We start from the raw sequence: 22,154 nt of genomic DNA on the forward strand, positions 1-22,154 counted from the left end.
TGGAGAGGCCAGAGTTACTAGGTTGTGTTTTCAGCTTGGGGAATAAGGAGGAATCCAGGTCCCCATCTTCCCAAGTTTACTGACTTTAAAAGTCCAGTTTCCACCCTTGCCGAATTAGGCTGGTATTACTGGGCTCAATCATAGCGCCACCAGTAGGTATTACCAGTTATGTCCCTTCAAAGCCACTCCTATGGATCAATCAGGTTCCACCTCTCATATCACTTGCGTTTGCTTCACACAAAATGGTGTTGCCCAGTCAGGACGATCTGATCGATAATCAAGATCAATATCGTGATAAAACGGGACTAACATCGCGAAATGCATCAAATCACATGAGCACCTTGATTAAAAACATGATAAGATTTGGAAAATATCTGCTGGCAACGAGTTGGCGGTGCACATGCTTTGCAAATCCTGTAATCGACCGAAATCTGCACGACAGTGTACGAACCGGATTTTTATTGGACTATGCATAGACTCGTTAGTCGAGCCAAAATGTAACTCCATAATACCAGCCTAGTTCGGCAAGGGTGGAAACTGGACTTTTATAGTTAGTTAACTCTCTTGCCTCGGGAAGATGCCAGGTCCCATTCCACAAAGTGATCTTAGCGCTAAGACATTCATAACCCCCATATTTTAACATAGACTAATGACATTTCAAGCTGTTCTGTCCAGGCCTATAACAATGTATTTTACAAACAGATTAAGGAGAATTTGGTGTTAGCCTACCTATGATAATTTGGATTTCTGCACATGAAATATGTATATCATAACAGGAAATACAATTAAAATTATAAATTCTTGTGTGATCTTTTATCACAAAATGTCCATTTACATTGATATTTTGACTTTGTTTCTCCTGTTCATGTCAGCCAATAATTCACCTGAAGAGAGATTATTTTTGTTCAGTTTTCACCCGAAACTTGTAACCTAAAATGTGCTATGGATATTATGCTCTAGTGTACGGTGAGATGTACTAGGGAAACATGTTAGGACATTTTGTGGGAACAATCTCGTCCCAGCAACAACAAAGTCCTATATTTAAGAGTTTCTCCATGTTAATATTCCAGCTAGTTGAGAGTATGATCCCTGGATCAAACAACAAAATATACTGGATCTTGAAAGGTTCTGAACAAATTCTGATTACAGAGCAAGCCTCATTCACATATATGATGGTTAGAGTCAGTGTTTGAAATAATTTTAAAACCCAACAAGACAGTTGGGCAGGTGAAGCATAAATGTTGCCTGCCCTTCTGGAAAGTTACCTGTCCACATTCAGACATTATAAATATTTGAAATTCGCAAAACATAAGAGACATATCGTGTCTTGATTCAGTTGAAATAATGCAAACAATTATTTGAGAATCTACAGGAGTTATAATCAAACTGAATATGTAAATAGGCCAAAAAATTTCTGCCAGAAAGTCAGGTAGGTAGAGGAAAATTTCCTTTAGCCCGACAGAAAAGTTACCAGACACGGGCAGGCGGGCAGGCAGGCAGGCGGGCAGTTATTTCAGACACTGGTTAGAGTCTTAGCACTCTTGGCGAGGTTACAGCAGATATTGAAAACAGGTGTGGTTTCTTCTGCCAGGTTCTCCCCGATCAGCCTCCCCAGCGCTACGTGACCGAGACAGCCCGCGCCCAGGGGACTCTCCTCGGGGCACGCTGCAGAAGGAGGAAGCCTTCAAGACCCCGCCTGGCAGCCCCATACCTATAAGGAGCACTCGGGGAAAGCTGCAGAAGGACCATTCCTTTGACAAGAATGTGTCTCCTCCTGTGACGCCTCCCCCTGTGAGAAAGGAGCTGCCGCAAGTACCCCCAGCACCAGAGGGGCGGGGCAAGGTGGCTCCAGTGAAGGATGTGCCTGGATTACCAACAGTTCCACCCCCAGGAGCATCAGGATGTGGCAGCCCCAGATACGCCTCGCCGGTCAGAGGTGGCAGGTGGGTACAGTCATAAGGTGTTTCATAATTGTCTTTTGTTAGGTATTTTGGAAAGGAAAGTCTTTTAGGGAGGGAGTCCTATGAAGCCATAATGTTGACTTGACTAGGATTTGTATAATGTTTTTGTTTTAAGGATGTAATGTGACATTGCAGAACACCAGATATCATTATGATGTTGTGTTGGGCATTAAATAAAGTCATAGTCTCTCTCTTATGTTTTGGCATGAAGAGTCCAGTCGTCTAAAGCACCACAATTCATAGTACATTGTATCCTTTGTCGGGTTTGAATCCGGTTTGCCCCGGTTATATTTCTAGGTCTGTCAGCACCATACCGGTGCTCGTGGGTTTCACCAATGTGGTAAAATTACAAGACCTGCATCACTTTGGGCTTTCCTCCTACTTTAAGCTGACACTCTAATAATTGGAATACTGTTCAAAGCGGTATTACACCTAACTCATTCACGCTCTCTCTCTTATGTTGCAAAATTACAGATTAAGGGGTACTCTGGATCAGCAAAGGACTGTTTCAGTCTTCATGGTTATAATATGTAAAAATATTTTGATTTTAGCCCACATCGGAGAGTAGCCACAGGAAGTCCTCAACTTGGTGCAAGTGCTGCTGGTATAGTTCGGCCAGGTAGTCCTGGACAGACTGCCCCACAGATGACTGGAGCGTTTAATATAGGATCATCATCACCAAAAGATGAGGCTATAAGGTAATTTCATATCTTGAGAAATTTCAGTTACGATTTTGGCCTTATCCCGTTGGCTAATTGAAATGGATTTTGTTGCAAAATGTGTTTATATGTTCTTTCCGCTGCAGGTTGTCACCCAAGGCAAATAGGAAAGATAGAGGTCGGCAACTGAGGACCAAGCGAGAAAGAGCCTCATCCCCATCTCCTCGTGACATCAATCCTTTGATGAGGTCACGGTCATCTTCAGCCTCCACGATTCTTGACCGACCACGTGACCCGGTCAAGGAAGCCTTGTCTCCGTCAGTGGCTGAGTGTCTCCGGGCTGTGTTCGCTGCGTTCATGTGGCATGAGGGCATTGTCCATGATGCCATGGCGTGTGCTTCATTCCTCAAGTTCCACCCTGATCTGCCAAAAGAAATGTCCAAGTTTGTGAAAGAGAAGAAACAGGAGAAGATCCGAGTTCGTCATGCAACAGACTCCAGCAAAGATCTTTCAAAGGAGAAGAAAAAGGATAATATTAATGAGAGCAGAGTTAGGTTTAATCTTGAGCCTCTGATCAAAGACATCAGTGAAACGGAGCTGCTGAAGGGGGAGAGGGCACCAACCCCTCTTCGACCCCCAATCGCAAGAGTCAAATCTGAAGGAGACAAGTGGAAGTTGGAGGCCAAGGAACGAGACGAAGTTCGGGACAAGGAGGACAAGGAGCTTCCTCCCACCATCCAGCATCTGGTGTACTTCTGGGAGGAACTGTCCACATCCGTCCTCAAGGTAATAGGTCAAGACCTCATACTCCCTAGTCCTGCTCAAGCTGTGAAGATGAAGAAGGCGGAGAAAAAAGATAAGGAGAAGGATAAGGAAAAGAAGAGCAAGAAGAGGAAAGAGGCAAAGGCTGTTGCCAAGGGGAATCTATTTGGTGACGCAGTTGCTGGGATGTTTGGAGGTGGAGGTGGGGAGAGGGAGACGTTGTGTGAACTGTGTGGAGGGTCCTTCCCCCACCCGGTTACGTATCACATGAGGCAGAACCACCCTGGTTGTGGCCGGCATGCCTGTGGGAAGGGGTACAATAGCGGGGGGAACTTCTGTGGCGGCTGGGCGGGGAACTGTGGAGAGGGGGGCATTGGCGGCAGTAGCTGGTACCTCATGTGTGATAAGTGCAGGGACAAGTACCTCCGTGACAAAAAACAATCTCAAAAGGAAAAAGATAAATCAAAGAAGGTAAAGAGGAAATCAATGCTCTCAAAACAAGCTACCCTGGTGTCACCTCAGGAGGGTCATATAGTGTTGAAGAACAATGCTATGTTTCTCTTAGACCTGGCAAGTGCCTCTGGCTTTACTCTGCCCAAACATCACAAGAAGCCCCACTCCCGTGCCGATATGATTCTCCCCAGTGTCAGTGAGGACCTTGGGTCGGAACTAGAACCCTTCCCTCCTGTTCCCTTCCAGTATCTGGTTCAACAAAATGCCCAGAACGCTGATTCAGCATTTGCAGAGGATATTTTGATTGATGACGAAGAGAGGGTGTTTGTGAGGTCAGGGTCACTGAGCATGGCGAACAGGAGAACGATTTCATACAGACCCAGGTTGCCGACAGAACCGCGACATAGTCCGTTGGCAAGGTCAGGGTCACTTGGGCAGGATGTCCGACCATTCTCACAGTATTCACCGCCAGGACCAGTGGTAAGTATTTGTAAACTTATGTTCTGACCATATTTTCTAATGGTCTTCATGTTATCCCATGGTAGAGTTATCTCCGTTCGTATTGCACACAATATCGCTTCCGGTTTCGTTTGGTATCCTTGCTTTCGTTACATTCTAAATTGTGTATGTATATACATTCTAAGAGATTGTGATGTAATGGTGTGATGTAGGGGGTGGATAGTTTGGGGTAATGGTTGAGAGAGGTATGGCGTGTTACGGAGGGCTGAACCGATTGTGTCTCTGTGTGTGTGCTGTTATCAGTTGTGTATGTTGATTTCAACGCAGACTTATGTATGTTGAATATATGTACTGATTAAATGTTTGATAGGCATTACTTAGAAGTTGATGGATGATTTTTATTTACTGTAAAGGCATTGTTTTGGTATGGATCCTTAACATCCAGTCAGTGTTTTATTGTACAATAAACAAGTCCCACTTGTCATTTGTTTCTTAATTGAAATTAGGGGCGGTCGGGTAGCCTAGTGGTTAAAGCGTTTGCTCGTCACGCCAAAGACCCGGGTTTGATTCCCGATATGGGTACAATGTGTGAAGCCCATTTCTGGTGTCCCCCGCCGTGATATTGCTGGAATATTGCTAAAAGCGGCATAAAACCATACTCACTCACTCACTAATTGAAATTAACGTAGTGGATGGCGTGTTCAAGCTTCTAATGTTCATGTTTGTTTCTGCCGTGCAGGACCCCAGCATGAATGTGTCTGGTGAAGCCAAGGCAGTGGTGAAGAGTGCTGGAACGAGTCCGGATAACGAGCAGGAGCACTTCAAGAAGATCTTCCACCGCAGTATATCGGAGATCTCCTCCGATGATGAGAACAGTCAACAGGGGGCGCAGAACCGGGCCATGGCCAGGAGGAGAAACAACAGTGGAGGAGTCGGAGGTCGGTGGAACTACGTCAACTTACGACCCCATATCTCTTGTGTTTAGTGTTTAATGTTGCTTCACATTTGTTTAAATGGGTGTTGATCTGTTATGGTGAGATTGTATGTGTGAACATTAGTGTGCACTGATTGGTCCCTGTGCTGCAGATGGAGGGATGTCGTTACTGAAGCATCCATCAGCAGCCATGACAAAGCTGATCAACTCTGTGGACCGGAGTGGAGCACCCTCGGGTAACGGAGAGCGTGCGCTGCAGCGGCCAGTGATGGAGTTCATCATCCAGAGACATGACCTGGACAGTCTGCAGCTGGCCATGAGACAAGCACTGCGCAAGGCTTCCTGTCGTGTGTTTGCCATGCAGGTGAGATTCTTACAATGCTATTATAATCACATGATCTCTCAATAAATTGTTGTGAGTGGGGTATTTGTGACAATCTATAAATATCATCACATAAGGGTTGTATTTGTTATGATCTCTCAATAAATTGTTGTGAGTGGGGTATTTGTGACTTGTCTTTGAATAACATCACAGAAGGGTGGTGTTTGTAATGATCTTCCAGTAACTTGTTGGAAGTGGGGTATTTGTGACTTGTCTTTGAATAGCATCACATTAGGGTGGTATTTGTCACTATCTACCAATAACTTGTTGGAAGTGGGGTATTTGTGACTTGTTTATTATAGCATGTTTGCTACATGCTGCAGGCTTTCAACTGGCTGCTGCGCAGCGTGGTGCAGCAGGTGTGTCTGCACGATCTGTTCTGGTTCTTCACGGTGTCGCTCATGCCGCCCGTGGATGAGGAGGAAGAGGAGGAGGAGCCGGCCAAGGAGAAGAAGGATGTGAAAAAGGACCAGGAGGTTTGTGCCTACTTATAGCAGTATTTGTAACACCCTGCATTTCCTCACACAACTTCTTATACAACAGCCCTCTACGTAGCGATCATTTTGGTGGTCAAAGCGACTCGAATCTATGATTGGCGCCGTAAATTTATCTACTGCTCCCCACTTGACTACCTAAAAGTAAACATAACTGGCGACAATATTTGTTTAAGATATCTGTTGGCTCCTAAAAACTGAAGTTTGGATCCTTAAATATTCACATTAGGAGCCACATGGCTCCCTAACAAATAAATGAACTGACAGGGATGTACAATGATGATGTTCTAATAATATGTCCAATCTTCGTGTGTGGCAAGTGAAGAGCTATTAAAAATAAGTCAAATTTTTGTTCCAAAGTTATAAAAGTGTTAAAGGTTCCACAAAAGATACAGTTTTGATATACCTTGCTCTGTTGTTTACACAGTGAGTTATAGCTTGATACAGTACTGTTTGGATAATGTGCTGGGTCACAAATAATCAGGCCATGTATTGAGAGTATACGGCAGAAGTGAGACTTGTGTCAGCTCCCTGTCTTCTCTTTCTACAGGACGTGCCTCTGTGTGAACACCCGCTGTCAGACATCACGATCGCGGGGAAAGCTGTGGCCCCCCTCCCTGAGACGTTCCACACCCTGCTACAGACCATCTCGGATGTCATGATGCAGCTACCTCTTGGGTCCTCACTGCAGGTTAGTGGCAGACAGCCCTCACGTAGTTAGTTGTACCTCTGTGTGTCCTCAAGTCATGCAGCTACCTCTTGGGTCCTCACTGCAGGTTAGTGGCAGACAGCCCTCACATAGTTAGTTGTACCTCTGTGTGTCCTCAAGTCATGTTGCAGCTACCTCTTGGGTCCTCACTGCAGGTTAGTGGCAGACAGCCCTCACGTAGTTAGTTGTCCCTCTGTGTGTCCTCAAGTCATGCAGCTACCTCTTGGGTCCTCACTGCAGGTTAGTGGCAGACAGCCCTCACATTGTGAGATTGTTGAGATTCCTGTTTAGCAGAGAGACCCAGTATGTCATGCTTGTCATGTGGGGATCAGGCGTCAGACTTCAGTCTTTTCTCAAGCATTAAGCTGACATGCCATCATATTACTGAAAGGATGTTCAAAGCATTAAACCAACTCACTCACTCACTCACTCGAGTGATCAGGTTCTCTGACTGGGCTTAACCACATTCCCTGATGATATGGGATGTTGGTCTTAATATTAACCATTGGTTTGTCTGGTCCAGACATGATTATTTACAGGTTGCTATTAAATGGCTGGAATATTGCTGCGGTATGAAAAAAACCCAGCTAGGAAGCAAATTCTATGCTTGTCATAACAAGTGGTTAAAATGGGGATGATATGGTCACAATGTCTGCTATGTATGAGCTCACTCACTCACTCACTCACTCACTCACTCACTCACTCACTCACTCACTCACTCACTCACTCACTCACTCACTCACTCACTCACTCACTCACTCACCCACTGTCTACTTCTCCACAGAGGATGGGAGTATGTTGCTACTGTCTGGAGTTCACACAGTCGGACCACCAGTTCCTCCATGAGAGTCACGTCTTCAGCAACATCAGCCGCATCCTCAGCAAGTCGGATGAGGAGTCAGAGGAGATCAGTATAGATGCCTCACAGGTGAGTTCAGTAGCATGACAGAGCTACTCTACTGAATTGTGATCTTAACAATACCATGCACTTGCATAATGCTCACTTACATAGAAATAACAAAATCTGTAAATTGTGGCTGAATTCTTGGATTGAGTTTTGAAAAAAGCAAACATTTAATAACCTACATTATTTTTCTTCAGTCTCTATTTACCAATAACTCTTCAGAATGGTTAGATAATAAATTCACACCTACAGGGAAGGAATAGAGATGAATTTGTTAAATTTAAAAACACTTTTAACAATGAACTAAGTCCTTTTTGTTTATAGTTTCATAATTGGTCATAGTCAAAATTCCCTAAACTCTGAAAACAAAGGTTAGAGCATTGTTTTGAAATTTATTTCACTTCATAAAATTGCAATTTTCTGCATAATCTGGTCTAGTCTTTCTCAGTTATTGTAAATCATCTTGTAAGACGAACTTGATGGACCTAGCTATTGTATGATTATTATTCAGGGAAGACAATGGATGATATCGATGTTGGTGAGGACATTATGCTTGACTTTTGTGGCAAAAGTTTGAAACAGTTAACCTTGAATTGTGAATATTTTAGAGTCATTTGTACTCAGTTGTACTCATTTATTTTTATTCATATTGTGTTTTTTTCTGTTGAGAAGATTGGGGGAAATATATCTTATCAAGACAATGGGTCATTCTTGAAGTTTTGCAAGCAAAGTTTGGCTTGATTTCTATTCAGTGTTTTCGGTTTGGAATGGTTATGTTCACATTGAAGAAATTTATAGCCAAATATTTCATTACTCTTTGTATAATTCCACAGCATTCATTTTCATTCTTTTTATTATCCATGCTTTTGTCACTAGACTTGGTCCTTGTCAGGCTTTCCATTTGGGGCCTAAAGGGCATTCATGGCCCAGTACTGTGCTGAGTTGTGTCCCTTAGCCTTGCCAGGATTTGCTGATCAAGCATTTGAATTGATTCACCTTGATTAGGGATTTGTTAGACCCATGCCCATGGTCTTGGGTTTCACCAAAGTGGTATATGTCTGACATCTGCATCAATATGGCTTTCCTTACCTTAAGCTGACATGCTGTGACATGACTGAAATACTGTTCAAAGCAGCGTTAATCCCAACTGATACACTCACCTCTGTGTGGTGATTCCAGGTTAGAACAGAGCCCCGTTCCACAATGCGATCTTAGCGCTAAGACTGTCGTAAGTCTATTTTAAAGTATGGCAGTTACGATCGTCTTACGGCTACGATCGCTTTGTGGAACGGGACCCAGGTCCCTAAAGACCTGTGCTGATCGAAAGAGGCGACCAACTGGATTGGATGGTCAGACTCAGTGACACGTGTTATGATACCTGGACTATGAGGATCGTTGCTCAAAATATTGATCACTGGTTTGGTTCAGCCTCGATGGCCGCCAATGCATAGCTGGAATATTGCTGAGTGTGGCGTTAAACAACAAACAAACAAACAAACTCTCACCAAGTAAGAAGACTTAGGTGACGTTCTGGAATTTACTGAAATATTGTTCAAAGCAACTTGTTAAGACAACTGTCAGTCATAGGGGATTCTGTGTGAGACTACCTGATCCTTTGCACCCTATGGGGGCGGTCGGGTGGCCTAGTGGTTAAAGCGTTTGCTCGTCACGCCGAAGACCCGGGCTCGATTCCCGACATGGGTACAATGTGTGAAGCCCATTTCTGGTGTCCCCCACCGTGATATTGCTGGAATATTGCTAAAAGCGGCGTAAAACCAAACTCACTCACTCACTCACTCACTTTGCACCCTATGCTGGTAACAAAAAGTTGGGGTCAGGTGGCCAAAATGGCTGCTATGTTTGAATATTTGGATGAGTGAACACCAGCAAAGATAATTTCTTACCTATGATCTCGTTAATTGTGTTACAGTGCCTTGTTCGGAATAAAAATTTTTTTTGTATTATCAACCAATCCTGGAACATGCATGGTTCTTAGTGCTGTATTATTGCTGATTTATCACTCTGAGAAACCATCAATACAGTCTTCCAAATCCACATCACCAGGTCTGGATCCACAAAGACCTAAATTGCCTAACATGAAGGGGTTATAGGATTATTAATAGCATTCCTAAAGTTTTTAAATTTACAAATGTCATATTATTCTATTACTAAGCACATTCAATTATTCAACTATTTATGTTTCATGCCCATGAAGATCAGGATCAGATTGGTCTTCAGAACCCCATGCTTGTTGTAAGAGACGACTAACGGGATCGGGTGGTCAGATTCGATGACTTGGTTGATGCAAGTCATCATATCCCAGATGCTCATGATGTCAAATCACTGGATTGTCTGATCCAGACTCACTTATTTACAGACTGCCGTCATATGTATATATATGGGATATTGTTTAATGCAGCGTTAAAGAACAAACATTCACATTTATGTTACATGCAGAGCTATTATTGAATTTTTAACTTCAGCGCATTCGTTGCTTACTTGAATGACTTGGGGAAAGAAGGCATGTTTTCTGTCTGCATGTTTTGAGAATCACAGTTTCTTAGCTCACCCTGTGTTTCTTGCAGCTGGGTTTCAAGGTGTCCTGTTTGCGGGACCTAACAGCATCAGCAGAAATCAAAGCCTCTAGTCGACAAGCAATGATTGCCAGTCTAACAGGTAACATTCCAGATGAAATATACCTACTCGTCTCCAGCAGAACTGGGCGCACAGGTTGTTCACTCGTCTCTGGTGCCTCAATTTGCTGTGACAGAAACCTGTGATCGAGGATGCAAATCTCTGATTTGCCCTGACTATATTTTGATTTATGTGCCAATACGCCAGCCCTAAAAGAGATTGGTGGTTATTTTGTTGTCAGGGACATTTAACTATGTTATGTTTGTACAAAGTGATGGTTGTAAACACATTTTATGGGAAGGTGAATCAATTTGTTGTTGCCTTTACTATGTGGAACTTTATGTAACAATGTATAATGTCCTTTCATAAGTTCTTTCACCTGTAGGGCACAAGTGGCCCAGTCGTCTGAGGCTCGTACAGCTTACATACCCACTGTACAAATCACCCATCACCCATGCATATTCATTGGGGTCAACAGTCAGGTTTGTCAGTTTTCAGCTGCAGGTTCTGTGAGGTACAGGTGTTTTTGTGTGTGTTGTTGCAGATAATTCCACAGAAACATTTTGGGAGAGTGGGGATGAAGATCGGAACAAGCTGAAGCTGATTAACATCACCTGTTCCAACAAGTCCGACCCAAGGATGGTATATGCTCACATCGACAACACAAGGGATATTGGGGTAGGAGTTTTCATCTTTGTGATTTTGTTTGAAGTCTCCACCCCAAATTACATGGCCACCAGTTATTGGAAGCTTTACCTCCTTTGCCGTAAAAGGCGACTATGCTTGCCGTAAAAGGCGACTATGCTTGTCGTAAAAGGCGACTAACGGGATCAGGTGGTCAGGCTCGCTGACTTGGTTGATGAATGTCATCGATCCCAATTGCGTGGATTGATGCTCATGACATCAATCACTGGATTGTCTGGTCAAGACTCGATTATTTACAGACCGCCGTCATATAGCTGGAATATTGCTGAGTGCGGCGTTAAACAACAAACCAACCAACCAACCAACCTTTGCCAAGAATTTACTAGAAATAGATTAGGGTTGTGCAACATAACTGTATACCGGTATATTGCAATATGGCCGTCAGCAATACACGTATCGCAATACAACCCTTGAGTATTGATATTTTCCAGTACAGTCCCAGAAGAATTAATATATCATTATAGAAATTATATCTTGAGGCATTAGGATGGATGGTTTCCTGTCTAAACCATGTAAACAGCACACGCTTCACGCTGTTTACATAATATTCCATATTGCTGACACAATAGGTAGGCTCGTTATCTGAAGTCTGGATTATTGAATAAAGAAGTACCATTTGAACAGTACGAATATATATTTTGGGCCCAAATACATATTTCCATATGTACCGGTATAGCCCTCAGTATTGCGATATATTGCAATATGATTTATGTGCCAATTTGCCAACTAAACCCTAAAAGAGATTGGTGGTTGTTTTGTTTTGACAGGAACTTATAACTCTGTATTACTTATGTACATTTAACTCTATTACTTTTGTACAAAGTTATGGTTGTAAACACATTTTATGAGCAGGTGAATCAATTTGTTGTTGCCTTTGCTATATGGAACTTTATGTAACAGTGTGATACGATGTCTTTTCATAAGTTCTTTCATCTGTATGCCAAAATGTTATCATGAAAGTCTCGCGATAGTGATGCAATAATATCAACAAGTACCTTCAAAGTGGCGTGAAGAAAGCTAGATTTATCTCAGAAGTGGTTTTATCACAAATAAAGACACAGTAACCTTGTGTAATACCGTGATGCTGTCACAGTATTGGCTGGACAATTTCATAATAATAAGTAACCCGTGAAGACTCTGGGGTAGAATAGGTCATCAGCAACCCATGCTTGCTGTAAAAGGTGTCTATGCTTGTCGTAGGAGGCAACTAACGGGATCGGATGGTCAGGCTTGCTGACTTGGTCGATGCATGTCATCGTCTCCCAATTGAGTAGATCGATGCTCATGATATCAATCACTGGATTGTCTGGTCCAGATTTGATTATTTACAGACTGCCATCATATAGCTGGAATATTACTGAGTGTGGCGGTAAACAGCAAACATAATAATTATAAACCAGGGAAAGTTATTTATGAAATTTAACAAAATAACCAACTGTAATTCTAATAAGATGGGTTGGTTTACTCTGTCCAGAACAAGGTGTCCGTGGTGAACTTCAGTGCAGGAACCTGCCCAGAAGACATGAAGAAAGTCAGACAGGTAGGAAACAATCCCATGGACATGTTGCTGATGTTGAACTGAACACATGAAATCGAGGATGTTGTGATGGAGTTTGCATGGACTTCGATTTCATGTTTCTAGATCTGTCAGCACTCACTCACTCACTCACTTCACTTCACTCACTCACTCACTCACTCACTCACTCACTCACTCACTCACTCACTCACTTTAGTAGCGATGTTAGTAATATTCTGAAACAAATCATCATGATAAAGGTACAAGCACCTACACTGGAATGTCACACTGACAGAATATAAAATGCAGTTGAAATCTATAACTCAATTCTGTCTCATTGGTTACCAACACATGGACTCTGAAAATGTACCATCAAAGGGATGCCAGTGAAAAAGCTGGACACTTTATTGTACAGGACTTGTCAATCTGGATGACAAGCAGTATCATGAGTATTGTGAAGATATGTGACGTCATCACTGCCGTGGTCACGTGGGCTCTGTGTGATGGGAATAGCCACACAACTAGTTGAAACAACTTCTTCTTCAGCTGTACCTCACACAGCTTCATCTTTCTGTAAAAAGATCATCAGTAAATGTAATAAAGAGTAATGCAGGATAAGTTAAAAAATGTGCTTTCTTATAAAATTAATCTCCAAGTAGAGATGAGGATGTTTGAGGATCAGGTTGCCACATTGATAAAGATGGAGGTGTGTGTTCAGGTGGAACTGGAGCCACGCCATGTGGGCTGGGTGAGCTGTGCCCTGCAGGAGACCCAGTGTCGCCACCTGCAGGTGGAGCTGAAGGGCTCGGACCAGAGCCTCCGTGTGCGCCAGGTCAAGGTGCTGGGCAGCCAGGAGGATGAGGATGTGTATCTCCCGGTCAAGAAGACGGCGCTGGACCTGCAGGAATACAACTGTGAGGCGGAGACACTCCGGGTCTTCAGGATACTCACCTCACAGGTACTACAGAGTTGTTTCCCTTTGGTGTACATTGTTATTTGAAAAATCTTCTCTGCTTGATTGAAGTTTAATTGACATTTCTTATAATGAAGGTTAGTGATAAGTACTCCAGAAACTATATCCATTTTGTTTTTTCAAGGTTTTTTATTTTGGTGAATTCAAAATATTATTTATATTTTTTTAATTATTATTACATTTTGAACAAGCCAAATGAATTGGTTGGTAGTAGATCTGTAAACTGAACCATAGATAATGGGATGCTTTGAAACTATTCTGTGGCAATTTCAGACCTGAAACCTAGGTTCTGATAACTGGACAATTCTTTGAGATTTACCTGAATCGCATCACCAGCCATGCTTTTCTGTTGCGTGTAGGTGTTTGGTCGGCTGATCTTCACGGAGAAGGAGAACGACGATGACATGGAGGGGAAGAAGGATGTGTCGGATGCTCTGGATGTGGACAATGACCTGAAGGAACACATGGTGGGAATACTCTTCAGTCGCAGCAAGCTGTCTCACCTACAGAAACAGGTAGGGCGGAGGTCTGCAGATGTGTGGATGGAATCAGTCTCATGGACGTAATAAGCGCCCCGCTCTAATAAGCGCCCTCGGCGATATTTTCTAATATATTGGCAAGTGAACAATCCCAATTAGCACCCCTTCCGATTGATCAATGTAAACAAGAATTATTTATTTATGTATAATATGCACTCGTGTGTTATATGCACCCTTAATTATGGGCAATTAAATTCTGGAAAAATATATCTGTCGTATATAAACAGTTCAGGCCGTCAGCATAAACCACTTAATTTATCTTTCAACTTTGTTTTTTCCACCAAAATAATATTCTAATAAGAGCCCCCTATTTCTAATTTTGAGAGCGCCCTGGGCGCTTATTACGTCGAATATGGTAGATTACTTGGGTAGGGTGATAGAAAATACAGCAAATTTCTGGGATGTTTTCTTTGATAAACTGTTACTTTCCTTTACACACATTATTATTGTTCTCCATTTGATTCACTGTGAGGTCTATATTAGGGGTTTTCAGCATTGTTACATGGTTACATAGAGTTACATCCCTTAGACATACCAGGATCTGGTGATTGTGGGTTCGAAATTTCAAATTTGTCACATTTGTGCTTCTTTGTCTGTCAGCTACTGTGATAAAACTGAAATACTTTTCAAAGTTGTAAGATAGCACCTAACCCCTTGATGTCAGTTTGTAAGCCTCTAGTTTCTCGGATCAGTGGACTAGCCAGCGCTTTAAAGCTTGGGTTAACACTAGGGTACAAAGAGTGAAGTCTATTCTGTGTGTACCTACGTTTAATTTGTTATTTTACTATGTGATTACAACAAAAGCGGGTACCTGCAGTGTCTGAAATAACTTCCTGCCCCCCAGCCCGTGGGTGGTAACTTTTCTGTCAGGCTGCATGAAATTTTCCTTCCGACTATCTGGCAGATAATCATTAGATTACTTACGTATTCAGTTTAATCATAACTCCTTGTAGATTCTCTGGTAATTGTTTGGATTATTTAACTGAATCAGGATTTGTCTTTTATTTTTGTGTGTGATTTTGCAATATTTATGATGTCTTAATGCGGGCAGGTAGCTTTGTAGATGGGCAGGCAACACTTTGCGGGTCACCTGCCCGGTTGTCTTGTTGGGTTTTAAAATTATTTCAAACACTGGTTACCTTGTGTGTGAATGTTTTTCTCCCAGGTGTGTTCCCACATCGTTCAGGGAATCAGGAAGGAGGCTGCTCGTATCCGGGAGGAGTGGGAGGGGTCTCTCACACACGTCACTCGGGAGGTCCTGGATATCGACAGGTACGACGTCTAGGCTTACACAATACATGTAGGTCTGTAGGGTAAACAAGGGGCCAGGTAAGTCTCCTACCACTACAGGAGAGCGGAAGGTCCGGGGTTCGATCCCGGGCCGCGTCATACCAAAAGACGTTAAAAGATGGTACTTGTTGTTACCCTGTCTGGCGCTCGGCATTAAGGGGCTAAAACAAGGACTGGTCGGCTCGGAGTCAGTATACTGTGTCTGAGTGGGGTATTCATGTTAAACTGCGGCATGGTATCTCAATGAGCTAGCACTATAAATCGGCATCAGTCTGGACTAGTACAAGCAGCCACACAAACACACACACGTACATGCACGTCGCTGTATAAGTGCAATAATCTTGGACGCGACGTTAAACCCCATTTCACCATTTCACCTCACCTACCACTACAGTGTTAGCCTTGGGAGAGGATGGACGGGTCATGGTCATAAAAGTTGCTGCAATTTTTTGTGCATAGTTGTGTCCCTTTGGCTTGCCAGGATCCTATGATCATGGATCAAAATCCCAGATTGGCCCTGATTATGTTCTTTGGTTTGTCGGCACCATACACGAACCACCGACCTTCCATCCTCCGGGCAGACGCTCTGTCCACTACACCACAGAGGTGGTCCTTCAAAACCATGGAAGATATGACCTTGACCTATATTTATGGTTGCTTACAAAAAAAAAATTACAAATGATGCTCCCAATTGCCAACCAACCATCATTAAAGCATGGAATCAAACCTGTCTCCTGTTAATAGATGTTAAAAAAGTCATAATACTGAAGAATATGTATGGAAAGTGCTGGTTAACAAAATAATTCCTTGAAGAGATTTCATGCAATGAGATGCAATGTTCCTACTGTAAAGTGTATTAACTACTTGCAGGTCGTCTGATGTGTACTGCTTTGAGCTGTTGTCGATGGTGCTAGCGCTGAGCGGGTCGAATGTGGGGCGGATCTATCTGGCCCAGCAGTATGGCCTGATACAGGACCTGTTTGGCCTCCTTCACACAGCCACACCCAGGATACAGAGACAGGTAACGCCTCCCTCATCAGCCTCATGCTTGGGGGCACAGGTCCAGGCTCCACAGTTAACTGTGCAGAGTTGCATCCCTAAGTCAGAAACATATTGGTTGGAATCCCGGTTTGCCCCAAACATGTTTCTAGGTTTGTCAACACCATACCTATGCTCATGGGTTTAACCAAAGTGGTAAATGTCTAAGAATTGTGGTAATTGGACTTTTGTCAAGTTGACACACCGGGATGTAACTGGAATACTGTTCAAAGCAGTGTTAAACCAGTCAGTCAGTTTTGGTGTGAAAAGTCTGTACACAAATGTGCAATCTTGGTGTCAGAATGTGAAGGCAATGCTGTCACTTGCGATTTACTGATATCACAGAACCAAGACTATTTTTTACCATTTACTTTGCACTTCCAGGTTACCTCGGTGATGCGCCGAGTATTGCCGGAGGTGAAACCCCAGATCCTGGCTAAGATCTTGTCCATCCCTGCCCTCCCTCCAGTCGACTACAGCATCGTGTCGGTGGCCACCCGTGAGGAGGGAGACGCCAACTTCAACCCAGACACCCCAGGTTAGCCAGGCAGCTTGGGGGGCATAGTTTGAATATTTCAATACTCAGGCATGAAGTATGGAACTGCAGGTGGAACTGTTCCTTAATTGGGGACCTGTGAAGATTCCGGGGTAGAATAGGTCTTCAGCAACCCATGCTTGCCGTAAAAGGTGACTATGCTTGTCGTAAAAAGCGACTAATTGGATCGGGTGGTCAGGCTTGCTGACTTGGTTGATGCATGTCATCGATCCCAATTGCGTGGATCGATGCTCATGATATTAATCACTGGATTGTCTGGTCCAGACTCGATTATTTACAGACCGCCGTCATATAGCTGGAATATTGCTGAGTGCGGCATTAAACAACAGACCAACCAACCAATCCTTAATTGGGGTAACAATAATTTGATGTTGAAATTCACAGGTATCCTGGATGTGTTCCTCGCTTGTATCAGCAAGGCGCTGGACGTCCAGACCAAGGTGAAGAGTAGCGGACCACACAAAGGCGTCACCACTCGCACACTGTCGGAAAGTCTTCACGATCAACCATCTATAGAGTAGGTGGCCAGTTATTATATTCTCATAGTAGATAAAATGATATAATGTATGTCTCTAGTGTCGAATAAAGTCTTACTTTGTTATCCTGTAGTCATAATGTTTAGGGGATGAAGATGACCCATTAATATAACAACAACTTCAGATGTGTGCCATGGCCAGTACATAATTGTGTCGACCCCATAAAGATTCCGTGGTAGAGTAGGTCTTCAGCAACCCATGCTTGCCGTAAAAGGCGACTATGCTTGTCGTAAGAGGCGACTAATGGGATCGGGTGGTCAGGCTCGCTGACTTGGTTGATGCATGTCATCGATCCCAATTGCGTGGATCGATGCTCATGATATTAATCACTGGATTGTCTGGTCCAGACTCGATTATTTACAGCTGGAATATTGCTGAGTGAGGCGTTAAACAAGAAACCAACCAACCAACATAATTGTGTCAGACTGGTGACATATGGGATGGGGGGGCTAGCCTAATGGTTAAAGCATTTGCTCTTCATGACGAAGACCCAGGTTTGAATTCCCCACATGGGTACAATGTGTGAAACCCACTTCTGGTGTCCCCTGCCATGATGTAACTTGAATATTGGTAATATTTCAGCTTCTGTAAGTTAAAATCATAATCCCTATGTCATCTTGGTATCTCATGGGATGAAATCACATTCAGTATGATCTTAACCATGTCATTGGCATACAAGGAAATTCAAAGCCTGGCTTGCATTATTGTCGTGTATCTTTTTGTTCAGGCCGCATGGTCCTCGGTGGTGGATGAGAGGACTGATCTCTTCAGCTCTGGCTGGCACTATCATTTCCCTCATACAGGACATGGCAGCGGTAAGTCAGTCTCACACTACACTCTCACACTAGAATCTCACACAGTCACACTACACTCTCACAATCACACTACACTCTCAAACTACACTCACACAGTCACACTAGAATCTCACATTACACTCTCACACTAGAATCTCACAGTCACACTACACTCTCACAGTCAGACTATGCTCTCACACAGTCATACTACTCTCACACAGTCACACTACTCTCACACAGTCACACTACACTCTCACACAGTCACACGACGCTCTCACACTAGAATCTCACAGTCACACTACACTCACACAGCCACACTATAATCTCACACAGTCACACTACACTCTCACACAGTCACACTAGAATCACATAGTCACACTACAATCTCACACAGTCATACTAGAATCACACAGTCGCACTACACTCACACAGTCACACTACAATCTCACACAGTCACACTACACTCTCACACAGTTACACTACAATCTCACACAGTTACACTACAATCTCACACAGTCACACTACACTCTCACACAGTCACACTACACTCTCACAGTCACACTACACTCTCACACAGTCACACTACACTCTCACACAGTCACACTACACTCTCACACAGTCACACTACACTCTCACACAGTCACACTACACTCTCACACAGTCACACTACACTCTCACACAGTCACACTACACTCTCACACAGTCACACTACACTCTCACACAGTCACACTACACCCTCACACAGTCACACTACACTCTCACACAGTCACACTACACTCTCACACAGTCACACTACACTCTCACACAGTCACACTACACTCTCACACAGTCACACTACACTCTCACACAGTCACACTACACCCTCACACAGTCACACTACACTCTCACACAGTCACACTACACTCTCACACAGTCACACTACACTCTCACACAGTCACACTACACCCTCACACAGTCACACTACACTCTCACACAGTCACACTACACCCTCACACAGTCACACTACACCCTCACACAGTCACACTACACTCTCACACAGTCACACTACACTCTCACACAGTCACACTACACCCTCACACAGTCACACTACACTCTCACACAGTCACACTACACTCTCACACAGTTACACTACAATCTCACACAGTCACACTACACTCTCACACAGTCACACTACACTCTCACACAGTCACACTGCAATCTCACAGTCACACTACACTCTCACACTGAACCTGTTCGGTCTACTCATCTGCAGGGGAAGTTATCTGAGACATGGGCTGCAGTGACAAAGGCAGCCATTGCTGAGGCCATTTTGAATTTGACCAAATTGGATGAACCCCACCGAGCACCAGAAACCTGTGTGAAAACACCAACAGTGAGTAGACACTCCGTGTAATTCATCAGTTGGGGCAGCAGTAGGGTCGGCTACCTGAACCCTGAGTTTGATTCCCCACATGAAGCCCATTCTTGGTGTCTTCTTTGTAAAAACACTTATACATTAAACTTTAACAAAGTATTCAACAATGATCAGTTAATTTATGAATACGACCATACATTACTTCAAGGATAGAAAATTTGTTTAACTTTGAACACTTGGTCGGCTGAATGGCTTCCTTCTTTGTCTAATATTCTAATAATCTGTAAATTCCGAGAAGCATGATGTTTGCCGTTCCACATATGTTTTAGGAGCAGTATGTTTGTTGCATTGATTATTAAAATCTGAATGGCCAGAAAGGTATTTATGTAAAATGTATATGCACTTATTTAGGAACACATAGATACCAGAATAGAATAGAACAGGGCTGAACTTTGTGTCTTGCCCGTGACAGCATCTAACAGTTGTAGGGCAACAGATCTAGCGCTGTCTTGGGAACAGTGATGTTTGTCATCATTACAGCTCTAGCCCCACCTGTGTGGGCGTGTTTGTGACCCTGTGTTGTGTGTTGCAGCTGTGGTTGGCGGTGTCCTCGCTGTGTGTGTTGGACCCGGACCACGTGGATCGGCTGTCGTCCGGAGAGTGGGTGGCCAGTCCAGACGGTCAGCATGGACAGCCCAGGGTAAGGAGTATGTCTTGTCCACTGATGACTGGACTATATGATACTACATGTATGGGGGCAGCAGCATATGACAAATCAGATATTGATGTATTACAGGGTCATTGGGCTCTTTTTGTTCATGTCTTGTCTTGTGTTTGTTGTATTGCAAGTCCATAACTATGGGCAGCCATTCGGTCAAAAAATACAAAGTTGAAAAAAAGGACAAAAGTACGCAATTAAGGTCAAATATTACGAATAAAGAACTAAATGTTACTACTAAAGGTCAAAATACAAAACAAACAGACGAGGGTTAAACATACAAAGTTGAAATAAATGTCAAAAGTACGCAATATAAATAGACAAATGTTACGAAAAGACGTCATAAGAAAAGAAAGAACAATGTGTTCGAAAGAACGTCAGTGAGCATGAAAGGATGTTTTCAATAAAAAACGTCAGTGAGCACGAAAGGACGTTTTTGATAAAGAACGTCAGTGAGCACGAAAGGACATTGACAATAAAGAACACCAGATGGCGCTGCAATTTGTAAAACATTCTGAGTTTAATCGGCTTGTTCCGCCGTGTATATGATAACTGCATGCCGTGGTGCACAATGTATTACGTCATTCCTCGTGCACTCAGCCAAGTATCAGCAGCATGCATCAACATCGTGTGTCTGCATTGTGTTGGGTATAAAGTGTAGTGTTGCATCAGTTCAGGGGATGCTAAGATATTGTCTCATTCAGTCACATGGACCGAGCTTCCCCGTGAAGATCTGGGTGAGACTAGGTCTTCAGCAACCCATTCTTGTTATAGAAGGCGACTATGCTTGTCATAAGAGGTGACTAACAGGATCGGGTGGTCAAGCTCGCTGACTTGGTTGATGCATGTCATCCTATCACAATAGACATCGATGCTCATGATGTCAGTCACTGGATTGTCTGGTCCAGACTTGATTATTAACAGACTGCCGACATATAGCTGGAATATTGCTGAGTGCGGCGTTAATCAACAAACGAACGAAGTCTCATGAACAATGTCTCTTGCAACATGTCTCATTCAGCTTCATGATTCATGTCTCATGTCTCATGTCACCGTGTGTTGTGTTTTTCAGCCGACCTGTGATAACCATGACGATGGGGTGACTCCAGCCATCATCCTGTGTAGTGAGTGCGGGAATTTGTGTGCTGACTGTGACCGCTACCTCCATCTCCATCACAGGACTCGAACACATCAGAGACAGGTTGGTGCCGGCACAACTCAGCCGCTTTTCTACCCTTGTAACAAACAGTTTAACATATCAGAAAATGAAAATTCATTACAAAAGATTGTGTTCACAAGAACTTGAGTATTAATCATTGGAATTTGATATGGAATTTAGTATACATGATTTTACAGCAGCCTAGACTTTTAAGTGACCTTCATAAAAGGTCAAGGTCACTAGAGGTCAGATTATGAAAACTAGCTTGGAATGTTTGCAATATGTTTACAATATGTGTCAACATGTTGGAGTGCTGGTGTGTAATAAAGAAATATTCTGACAGGTGTTCAAAGAGGAGGAAGAAGCTATCAAGGTGGACCTCCATGAAGGATGTGGTCGGACTAAACTCTTCTGGGTGATGGCGCTAGCGGACTCAAAAACACTCAAGGCCATGGTGGAGTTTAGAGAAGGTAACTAATTGTCTTTTTGCATGTGGAGCAATGTGTTGTGGTTTAAAGTCAGATTGAGATTTAGTCTCTGGAATGTAACTGTGTACATTATGAGTGCTAGATTGTTGTTTATAGTATAATAGTGAAAAGCCCAAAGAATTTCTGAAAGTCTGGAG

General features: G+C 43.3%; 1 protein-coding gene across 14 annotated transcripts in view; it reads left to right on the top strand.

The window, feature by feature from the left end:
- The window catches only part of LOC124139629 (E3 ubiquitin-protein ligase MYCBP2-like), a 121,540-nt gene that overhangs the window by 90,140 nt on the left and 9,246 nt on the right, over window positions 1-22,154 (top strand). For all 14 annotated transcript variants that reach the window (XM_048387783.1, XM_048387791.1, XM_048387789.1 and 11 more), the window contains 22 exons: window positions 1,592-1,943; window positions 2,513-2,659; window positions 2,767-4,315; window positions 5,034-5,232; window positions 5,381-5,592; window positions 5,934-6,086; window positions 6,655-6,795; window positions 7,598-7,741; window positions 10,303-10,393; window positions 10,896-11,029; window positions 12,531-12,596; window positions 13,291-13,530; window positions 13,905-14,060; window positions 15,250-15,356; window positions 16,245-16,395; window positions 16,797-16,950; window positions 17,353-17,485; window positions 18,232-18,319; window positions 19,551-19,670; window positions 20,245-20,352; window positions 21,443-21,571; window positions 21,873-21,999. In XM_048387783.1, the coding sequence (XP_048243740.1) occupies window positions 1,592-1,943; window positions 2,513-2,659; window positions 2,767-4,315; window positions 5,034-5,232; window positions 5,381-5,592; window positions 5,934-6,086; window positions 6,655-6,795; window positions 7,598-7,741; window positions 10,303-10,393; window positions 10,896-11,029; window positions 12,531-12,596; window positions 13,291-13,530; window positions 13,905-14,060; window positions 15,250-15,356; window positions 16,245-16,395; window positions 16,797-16,950; window positions 17,353-17,485; window positions 18,232-18,319; window positions 19,551-19,670; window positions 20,245-20,352; window positions 21,443-21,571; window positions 21,873-21,999 (4,701 nt within the window). The remainder of the gene's footprint in view (window positions 1-1,591; window positions 1,944-2,512; window positions 2,660-2,766; window positions 4,316-5,033; window positions 5,233-5,380; window positions 5,593-5,933; window positions 6,087-6,654; window positions 6,796-7,597; window positions 7,742-10,302; window positions 10,394-10,895; window positions 11,030-12,530; window positions 12,597-13,290; window positions 13,531-13,904; window positions 14,061-15,249; window positions 15,357-16,244; window positions 16,396-16,796; window positions 16,951-17,352; window positions 17,486-18,231; window positions 18,320-19,550; window positions 19,671-20,244; window positions 20,353-21,442; window positions 21,572-21,872; window positions 22,000-22,154) is intronic.

This window comes from Haliotis rufescens, unplaced genomic scaffold, assembly GCF_023055435.1.
Source record: "Haliotis rufescens isolate VD_foot unplaced genomic scaffold, xgHalRufe1.0.p SCAF_7, whole genome shotgun sequence".
Lineage (NCBI taxonomy): Eukaryota > Metazoa > Mollusca > Gastropoda > Lepetellida > Haliotidae > Haliotis > Haliotis rufescens.